The sequence below is a fragment of the Papio anubis genome, unplaced genomic scaffold, assembly GCF_008728515.1.
Source record: "Papio anubis isolate 15944 unplaced genomic scaffold, Panubis1.0 scaffold218, whole genome shotgun sequence".
Classification (NCBI taxonomy): Eukaryota; Metazoa; Chordata; class Mammalia; order Primates; family Cercopithecidae; genus Papio; species Papio anubis.
The window spans coordinates 139,329-149,898 of NW_022162219.1; the positions used below are offsets into that span (position 1 = coordinate 139,329).

General features: G+C 39.9%; 1 protein-coding gene across 1 annotated transcript in view; it reads right to left on the reverse strand.

Annotated features, from left to right (window-relative positions):
* The window catches only part of LOC108585460 (opsin-5), a 32,837-nt gene extending 24,230 nt beyond the window's left edge, over nt 1-8,607 (reverse strand). The window contains exons 1-2 of the mRNA XM_031661660.1: nt 7,636-8,607; nt 3,227-3,346 (exon numbers count right to left, since the gene is read on the reverse strand). Coding sequence (XP_031517520.1) covers nt 3,227-3,346; nt 7,636-7,849 — 334 coding nt within the window. The 5' untranslated portion in view covers nt 7,850-8,607. The remainder of the gene's footprint in view (nt 1-3,226; nt 3,347-7,635) is intronic.
* Between the last annotated feature and the right edge of the window lie 1,963 nt (nt 8,608-10,570).

Sequence of the window (10,570 nt, forward strand, 5' to 3'; positions counted from 1 at the left end):
AACCTCTAACTGAACTACATCACAAAAGAAGGTTCCCTAACCTCAATGCTTTAGGAAAGCTAAGTAACTGATATTCACAGCCTCCAGGTGCTAGCGCCCAGCCCTCCCAGGTGTATTACTCTATGGTATACAAAAGTTTTCAGGAGTTCCTGTTAGTTCAGTCAATCAACACATATGTACCGAGTGCCTTCTGCAAGCTGGACACACATCTCCTCTAGTTGTCTAGACGGCTAGTGCCACCTTTCAGCTTGCGAGACTGGGTGCCCTCATATGAGAGCCTCCTAATTCCAGTAAGTCCACAAGGAAATGGAGTGTAAAGTAACTATTTGGGTTTGTGGGTTTTTTTCCCGTTCAACAACTAATTTTTCAATGCCTAGTGTTTAAGAAACACAGAGCAAGGTGCTAGAGGACAAAGTGGACATCAAGACTGACAAGTTTATTTTCTAACAGGAAAAGCAGACACACTCAAAAAAACCTAAATTTGTAATATAAGATGTGGTATGACAGAACGATAGGTAGTGATTAGTACAGCGAAGGAAAATAAAGCAGAGAAGGCAGGTAGATGGAAATCGTTGTTTTACGTAGAGACATTAGGGAAGACTTCTCTGAGATGTGACATTTAGGTAGATATCTAAATCGGTGGGAAAGAAGTCAAACAAACTTCTGGAGGGAAAGGATTAGAGGCAGAGGAAACAGCAAACTAAAAGGCTTGAGGTGGGTGTCAGCCAGGTGGGTGCTAAAGGCAGCAAAAAGGCAAGTGAACGTGACAGAATGGAGTAAAATTACATCTGTTATGCCTGGGATCCTGATTAGCAAAAGCGATTTCAGGCTTCCTTCTTCAGTAGAGCTTTGGATTAACCTTTGGGGTGTCATCTAGAATGTCTCTCTCTCTCTTCCGCTTAATAGAATGTTTCCGGAACCCAGTTGCGCATTAGCATTGCTGGAGGGGTTGTTTTGCTTTGCTTTGAAATATCAGCATCCAGGGTTCCATCCCTCGCCACAAATCTCCCAATATTGTCACTTATCTGGAGCGAGTTCAGGCATTTTAACACCTCCCCCGCCCAGGTTATCCTAATATAACACGACTTTCTCCTAAGAGGTTAGCCTAATATAACACGTGTATATAATATGCACGACTGGGAGCCCTTGATATTTAGTCAACAAGTATTAGTTGCATAGATGCCATACATCTGGCCTCTAGGAGGTGCTTATAATGGAATATAGCTGAGCAAGAAAAAAATAAAGCAGGCAAAGTTTTAAGGTTTATTGGAAGGGAAAATGTATTATAGATGCTCAGAAGTTGAAAAAATGATCTGGGTTAGAGAAAGCTGTTATATGAAAGAAAATGGTTTCTGGTGAATTACTCTGAAGACATAAGCAGAGTAATGAGGTGGTTTGTGCCATTCTAGAGCCGACTTGCTTGGCTGAAAGCATGTTTCAATGCATCAGGCCAATTAAGGACATTTTTATTCAAGCCTAGTCTAATTCAGCAATGAGCCTGCTATTATTCACCGATGAAGGAGGTGGCTGGAATGACAGGTTTCATTCAGGCATGTTAAACTCAATACCAGGTAGAGCACCTAAGGGGCCCGCGCGGCGAGCTGGCCGGGAAAGCTACCGTTCCTGTTGCGACACCGCCATCGCGTGGCAACGGGTGAAAATGGCAGCCATTCTGCAGCCTCACAAATCCCGTGGGGTTCGTCCTGATTGTTTTCACAGCACCAGGCATGTCGTGTTCTTCTTAATGTGCATGTGCATTCATCATAAGGGTTCATAATGTTTATGCAGGTCCATACTCAGTAAAGCCTTCCCAGATAACCCAGACCATCGAAACTCTGAGTGAGCACACATCTGCTATGTGCTAAACTGTGACTCAGAACACGGAGGATTAGTATTGAGCCTTGTTTTTAGAGATTGGCAGAAAAATCCATTTATGAAGAGAAAAACAAATATCAGAAAACTCTTTTTTTAAATTAAGGTCTCGCTTTTTCACCCAGGCTGGAGTGCAGTGGTACTATCATAACTCACTGCAGCCTTGAACTCCTGAACTTCATCAAGTCCCAGCTATTTTTTGTTCATTTGTTTTCTGTAGTTTTACCCAATACCCAGACTTCAAGGATAAATTTGTTTTGTAGAGGTGAAGTCCCACTACATTGCCCAGGCTGATCTTGAACTCCTAGCCTCAAACTTGATACCCAACTCAGCCTCCCAAAGCTTTGGGATTACAGGTGCAAGCCACTGTGCCCAGCCAGAAAACATTTTTTAAAGAAGGCTTTTGATGGGAAACTACTAACAAGTTTCTAATGGTAAGAGGAGCTGCTGTATACTGTTCAAACAGATTACCCGACTCTAATGACCTAAAAACCAGAAGATAAAAGCAGGTGTTGGGATTCAAGGACAGATTAGAGTCCGTCTAAGCAACTCTGAAGTTGTATAGAAGAAGGTGAAGAATGATTTACTTAAAATGGTTTGTATTTTTAAAAGTGAATTATGGTGAAGGAGAAATCTTATTCCAACTCCTCCTTGCCGTGTTATTAGAGAAGTGAAAAAGAAGCCAGTGGTTCTCAATTTTAGCCACACATTAACATACCTGTAGATTCTCATTTTAAATATCCTGATGCCCAGGTAACATTCTCAACCACCTAATTCAGAACTTCCCCAGATGATATTTTGTGAGTTGCGTTTGAGGACCACTGAACCAGAAGCTTGCTATGCTTCAGATGTGTCACTAAGTCATGATTACATATATCATCAGCAGGGCACTTCTTTCCTCTTCTTATATTCACCTCTCAGCTGTCTTCAACTGTCATTTACCCTTCAAGATTCCTGTTGATGTTTATTTTAATCAGACTTCCATAAGGGTTGAAGAGGTGTAAAGAAGCTTAAAATATTGACCCGGGACTTGCCTCCTGATTTCTGGTTTCTGAATCATTTAGCCCACTACAGTTTGAGACATCTGAGGTATCATGTATTATTTCAAATTGTGCCTTCAGCATCTAACATGCCTGACACACAGAAAAGACTCAATAAATATTAAATGAATCATCTTGTCAACCGGACAGCACCCCATTGATTTACCACAAAAGTCTGAAAGATGATTTGTGAAGCAAAGAGTGGAAGGAGATATGAAGGGAAGAGATGTCAGGGGGTGACGTCTGAGACAGTGAGTACTTTAGAATGGGGCATAGTTTAAACCCACAAAGAAAAAACAGCATGGTTGTGTTACCTGAAATCCCCAGATCACAGACAGCTAAATTGATAGTCATTATTTCAGCGGGTCTCAGCTTCTTCTTTCGTCTAGAAGACATATAAAGGACATATCCATTTCCAAATGTAGACAGAATCCCTACAAGGAAAAATAAAAATTCCCATCGTTAACACTAGGATTTAGAGTTCACTCAGATATGAAACACTTCTCAACTTCAAAAATGGACACCATAGATTTAGAGGGTAGTGAGAGGACTCTAAATAAAAAAATCTAAATTAAGAAGATGAAATAAAAAGCATGAGTTGTGAGTGACAGGCCAATGGGGCAGGAGTCAGGGATTATAAGACTGAACTTACCCAGAAAAAGGCATCGCTAACTTCCCCGCGAGGCTCAGGAAAGTGTGGGAGTCCCAATGGTCAGTTCTTGTCCTGGCCCCCAGGGGTGGAGCACTTTCCTCAGCCATTTTTATAGATTATTGGCTTTATAGAACTCCCTCCCTCTGATCAGTAGGGTTAAACCCTTAGCTCTTGATAAATTCTGAAGATGAAGCCAACCAAAGAAGGTGCCTTCAGCATCACTGTGAACTCCTAAGGGAGCGCCAGTGTTCAGGAGAGGCAGAGGCCAGGTATGGCTGGCGTAACTCCCTTCAAGAAAATGGACATCTCCCAGAGAAGCCCCAGGACTTTTGCCTCTTTGGGAGACATGGACACTGAGTGTCTGGCAGATAGGACAGCCTTCAGCTGCTACTGGACTAGACATCAAGGGTAAGTGGGTGACAATCGAGAACCTGGGCACTGTCCCTCCCACCAAGGGGAGAGAAAGTGACCCTCAACCCACCGAACCTACCAACAATGCCAGAAGTGTGTTCCCACTTTTTTCATATCCTTTTATTAATGACTAATTGCCTTTGGCATTACAATGAAACTGTTCGAAAGTTCTTACACACCCAGTTTAAATCCAAAAAGACCCAATCCCTACTGACTTTATTTAAGAAAAGAATACACCTACTTCCATAGCTTAACATGTAGAGTAGATTTTCTTCAGGAATTCTTGCTTCATAGTGTAGCTGTGTATAAATGAGAATCTGGTACAGCTGCCTTTAGTAGTAAGGAATAAGGAGAGTATTAACAGGAGAAACCCAGAGTTTGCTGTTTTAATTTCTACTTCTCCACCACCATTCATTTTGGGGGCAAAGAAAGAAATGTGTGATTCAGCTGATGGTGTGAAACCACCAGGAGCTAACTGCATTGTGCTCTTAGGAAATTCTGACTCCCTGGAGTCAGCACTGCCTAATGGTCCATTAAAACCTCTTTAGCTTTCATAGAGCAGAAGAAGAGAAAAGTAAAAGAGATTACGGAGTTCCAGAGCAAACCAACTATAATGAAACTTAGGGCTCACTCAAGGAAACCAGCTAGGAAAGCAAAATGAGAAAACGTGGCCTGAAAAATTATAAACTTAATGCCACCTACTTTGTATCCAAAAAGAGTGAAAACAAGTATCCATTTTCATTTGATACCCAAGGCTCATTGAAACACCTTTTATCTGTCTACCTCTCTTTTGAAAGTATTTGTTTTCTTACTTTTCCTTCCTTACATTTTCTTTACTGACCTTGCGTCCTAAGGTTTTACCCAGTGCCCAAAGCATTATCAAAAAATAGTCACCTCTCTATTCATTACATGTAAATTATTCTGACAAGCAGTATGTTATAGATAAGTGTCAGGAGAAAGCAAATGTATTCCTAATATTAGTGAAAAGACAACCAGATTAAGAAGACAAAGACCCAAGTAGGGACACTTTTAGGTGATAAAATCCTATCTCATTTATGGATATAAAAATGTCATATATATTAACTATTAATAAACTTAGTATTTATGATAATAGTAAAAGTGTGGACGGTAGAAAATGGGTTTGTAATTTCTGTCTCCTGTATTTCAAACTTAGATTTATATTGTTATATTTCAATTGTCTCTTAAGACTTCTAGTATTTAACAAAGCCCACCAAGAATGTTTATTCCACTCTGGCCTCTTAAAAGCAATCTGGACGCACACATGTTGGCTAGGCGCGGTAGCTCACGCCTGTAATCCCAACATTTTGGGAAGCTGAGGGGGGCAGATCACTTGAAGCCAGGAGTTCGAGACCAGCCTGGCCAACATGGCAAAACCTGTCTCTATTAAAAAAATACAAAAATTAGCCAAACATGGCGGTGCGCACCTATAGCCCCAGCTACTCAGGAGGCTGAGGCATGAGAATCACTTGAACTTGGGAGGTGGGGGTTACAGTGAGCTGAGATCGTACCACTGCACTCCAGCCTAGGTGACAGAGTAAGACTCTATCTCGAAAAAAAAAAAAAAAGGAATCTTGTCACATCTACACTAGCCTATTCTAGGAGAGTGAAAACCAGACACACGGCCAAGTCCAAGAAGTGGATCTAAGGTGAGTCCAAACCCCTCCAGCTGACCCCTCTCCTCACCCTGCATGACTGTTCTCTAACATACCATTGGCTGCACCTCCCAGTGCCCTGATCCTCCTGAAGCTCCCCATGTCCAAGCACTATTTTTGAACCTGTTTTTCTTGCTCCATCTCAGCAAACCCACTGGAATATGATTGTGGATTTTCCTTCCAACTCCATGTGCGTCAGGTGGGAATTTCTGATTTTCCCCCACCCCAGTTGCCTTTTCCTGCAATCCTCCCTGCTAAAGATTGGGAATAGACTGACATGCCTCTCTATTTTGTGTTGTCTGGAGAGATTTGTCAGGTTATTGATGTTACTTTTTAATTCATTCCTTGAAAGTGATGGAGCTATGCTAAATTCAATTGATCAAGTTGCTTATTTTTCTGCCTTTTCTGGTAATTGAAAGTACTTAAGTTTAATAAAAATGCAATGTGGATTTTACAGAGGTAAGATAGTCGCTGTTCCAGCAGAACGTTTGCCCATTTTATTCGCTGCTCTATTCCCAGCAACTTAAAACAGTGGCAAAGAGTGGGTGCTCAATATATATTTATGTGGAAAAGAGATGGGGACTCATTTATCAGAAACAGAATGTAAACTAGTAAAACACCAACAACAATAAAGACAAGGATCCAGGGAATCACTTTACAGCAGAATTTGGTTGAATCGCATGAGTTCCTTTTGCCTCAAGCACTGACCATAGAGGGGTATCAAGTATTTTCTAATGAGTTTTGCTAATTTCAGGAGGTTACATGAAATTCTTAGCCAGTAATAAATAGATGAGAGAGGGAGAAAAAGAGAGAAAGGGAGGAAGGGAGGGAAGAAGGGTGGAAGAAAAAGATAGAAACAAAGAGAAAAGAGAAAGAGAGCAAGTTTGACCCAACATCTGAAAAAAGTAAAGGCAAAGAAACCTAAAGACATAACCCACCTTCACACTGGTCACCCAAATTTAAAACAACAATTTTAAATTTAAGAACAGTATGGTGGTTAAATCCTAATTGTCTAGACTAGTGCTGTCCAATAGACATGCAATGTAAGCCAGAAATGCGAGCCACATATGGATACTAAAATTTTCTGGTAGCCACATTAAACAAAGTAAAAATGTACCAAGTAAAAATTTAATGTATAAATTAAAAATTTACAGTAAATTAATTTCAATAATGTATTTTACTGAGCTTAACATACCCAAAATGTTGTAGGTTCAACATGTATTTAATTTTTAAAAATTATTAATGAGATATCTTATATCACTGTTTCTTGTACTGAGCCTTCAGTATCTGGTAAGTATTTACACTACAGTCCCTTTCAATTTGGAAAAGCCACATGTGGCTACTGAATGAATGAGATTGTGCGGTCTAGAAGCAGGTGCACCCCTTCGTCAATTATGCACAAAAATCTTTTGACCCTGGACTTTCTTCCATTTAACACCAATACATTTTTCAACTCTCACCAAAATGGCTTAGCTATGCTGTCATGATGCAGCTTTACTTTTAGGTGAAGTAAACTCAGTGTTTCCACCATTACTACAGCACAATCGAGTTTGCTCAGTTGTGAGAACAGGAGACTGACCTAGATTATTTCTAAGGCCCATTCTCAACCTAAAATCTTATGATTATATCACAAACATAAAAGAAAAGCACTCTGTTTAAATAAAATATCATTATGATTAATTGTGGTATTCAGAAAGTAAATCTACTCCCAAAGTAACCAAAATGAAATACAATCTCAAGATAAATAATTTTGCTATGAGTTCTCGGATTATCAATGGAATTTTATTCCCAGTAATAATGATAATAAAGAGTCATATCTAGGAAACATTTATTGAATGCCATAATGCCATTCCATCTTCTACCCTTACCCGCTCTTCGCCTCCTCTAAACTATCCACTTAAGTACCAGAATCCTTTGACAAAATTAACATATCAGCCCATGAATTTTCTAAAAGCAGCCTTTGCACAGAAGAATTAAGGAAGCTTACCAATTATTGTCAGGTAAAAGCCAGCCACTATATCCGCTTCCCAAGAAAGTTTGGAAGCAAAGGGATCCCCATCTCGAAGGTAATGTGGCAGGCGCTCATCCTGAGGCAGGGCAGTGTGATTTAACGCCATTCTGTTCTCGAACCAGGAGGAGTCTGAAAAGCAGACCAGAAGAGATCTCAACAGACATGAATAAGCCAGCTTGAACCATTTCATAATCGTGGCTCCTGTTTTAAAACAAAAAGCAAGTCCCCAGGGTCATGCATGATTCTCTAATTAATAACTGGTAAAAATGTTAACATTTTTTTCAATGATCCAATTATGTCATTACTCAATTATTCAGTTGGCAGATTATCCAAACCTTCATTTTCTCCTTTGGAAGAGTCATTCCTTTGGCATGATTATTACTATTTGTTTTGAAAGGGGAAGAAATACTAATGTGGCTGTTTCTCTTTTGAACTTGCATATTTCAAATCGAACCAGTAGATGTCACTGTTTAGCTCTCTCGGCAACAATTTCGGGCGTTATATCAGGCAGCAAGTGGAACAGAGTTGTGTGCCTCACAGGTGGTGACAGAGTGATCGGCAGATGTCTAACCATGTTATTCACCTTTGCAAAAGACATGAATTTAACCCCTTTCTAGCTGCCAATTTACAGCTTGCAGAGGAAGGCTAGTGACCCTATCAGTGGCCAGTTAGCTAAAACTACTGTCTCCTACACACAATTTGAGGACAGTCATGTGCTAATGTTAATTCCAAATCTTTCTCCCTGAGGTGGTCAGAAAGCTATAGGAGAAATCTTTGGCTGCCAGTTGCACCACATCCCAAGACCTACCCCAAGTCAAAGTTTGTCTTTACCTTTCAAACTCCTGATTCCCCTTTGACTGCCTCTTCTTCTGGTAAACTCTCTCCTCCCCAAAGATTCCCCCTGCCGAGCTGGCTGTCCAGTCCTGTCCTCCACCTTAGATTCAGAATCATAAGAGGAGGGTTGGAGTCCAACTCTGATACCCACTCTCTGATCTTGAGAAAATTATTTAAACTCTCTGAACTGCAACCACTTCATCTGTAAAATGGGCAGTCTCCTTACCCATCACTCAGGCTTATTGTAGGAGCAATAGGATATTGGATTCAAAAGCGCATTATGAATGGGGGGTCCTGTTTATTTATTATATGCTGAGATGCTTACTGTTCCCAAACTTGCCCATCCATCAAGATATAGCTCTCGTATAACAGATTTCCTCAGGGTCCCATGCCGAATCAATGTGTGCTTGTGTGTTAACTCAAGTATTCACTGAACATCTACTATAAACCCAGCATTTTGAGATAGGATAACAGAGGCTTACCATGTTATCTAGACTTAGGGAGGGTATCTATCATTTTGGACAGAGAAAAGATACAACCAGTGGTCAGAAAATATAATAATAATACAAGAACATAAAACAATAAAATGCTGCTTTATTTGGTTTTAGGCAATTTTTTTTGAGGTAGGGTCTCACTCTGTTGCCCAGGCTGGAGTGCAGTGATGTGATCAGTGCTCACTACATCCTCGACCTCCTAGGCTCAGGTGATCCTCCCAACTTAGCCTCCCGACTAGCTGGGACCACAGTTGCATGCCACAACGCCTAGATGATGATGATGATGATGATGATGATTATTATTATTATTATTATTATTATTATTAGAGATGGTATCTCTCTATGGTGCCCAGGCTGTTCTCAAACTCCTGTCCTGAGCTCAAGGGCTCCTCCCACTTTGGCATCCCAAAGTTCTGGGATTACAAGTATGAGCCACTGTAGCTGGCCTAGACAATAATTTTTAAAGCAAGGAAATAATCCTGTTTTCTGAGGAATTAACTAGATTGTGTGTATAATATCAAGAATTGTCCTTCCTATATCTAAAAGTATCCAGGCCTTGCAAAGCCTAAGACTCGATATGTTAATAATGAAAATGATAACATAAAACTTCACTTGAGCCCCCAAGGGGCTTTAATAAGCAACAAAAACTGTAGAGAATATTTTCAGTAAGAAAATGACATGAGCTAAGATTTGGAGGAAAAAATGAACATAGAGTGTATGAGGGATGGAAGAAGAGTCATTCCATGGGAACAGAGTTCATGATGGTGGGAAATGGTAGCCATCGGGATCTTGCTCTGTAGAAACTTGCCTGCCTGGCAGAAGAGTTGCTTTTGACATATCATATGTGGACTTATTTTTTTCTGACACTGATCAAAATTAATGCTATTGTTTAAGTTTGGAAATATAGTATTTGAGAGTGTTTCTAGTTCTTTTCAAAGACATAACTTAGACACAACTCTTCCTGAGGAACAGTGAGAGAGGCAGAGAATCCTAAATACATGGTTATTTGGGAATTCTTTTCTTTTCCACTCTTCTTTGTGCATTACAAACTCAACTTGCAACTTCACACTTTACACATATTTTCCCCTATATGTAATTTGTGTTCCCTTTCTTCTCAGTCTATCCAAATTCCACTTGACCTTCAAGCTTTTATCCAAAGTCTACATCCTTCAGAATATAAAACTGGCTCCTTCAATTGCTACTAAAATACAACTAGGAGAAATTAATCCTGCTTAATTTCCTTAATTCTTCCTCTGGTTTACCTACACATGAGTAAAATAACTTTTAGTTCATAAAGAAATTAGAGGTACCAGTGCATAGTACGGGATCATTATCATTATTTTGTTGAGGTGCTATTTCATCATTGATACAGAATTACACTTTTTGCTGAAAACAGGCTATAGCAATGTAGCCATCATAAATATTTTTGCAGAACACTAACTGTACTACTTAAAATAATAAATGCAACACATAGTCATGACTGTATTTGTTCAGAGATATGTTTTAGAGAATTTCTTTTTCAGTGTTGAATGTGCCTGAATTACCTTTATCTGTATTGAATGTGCCTGAATTACCTCATTGTG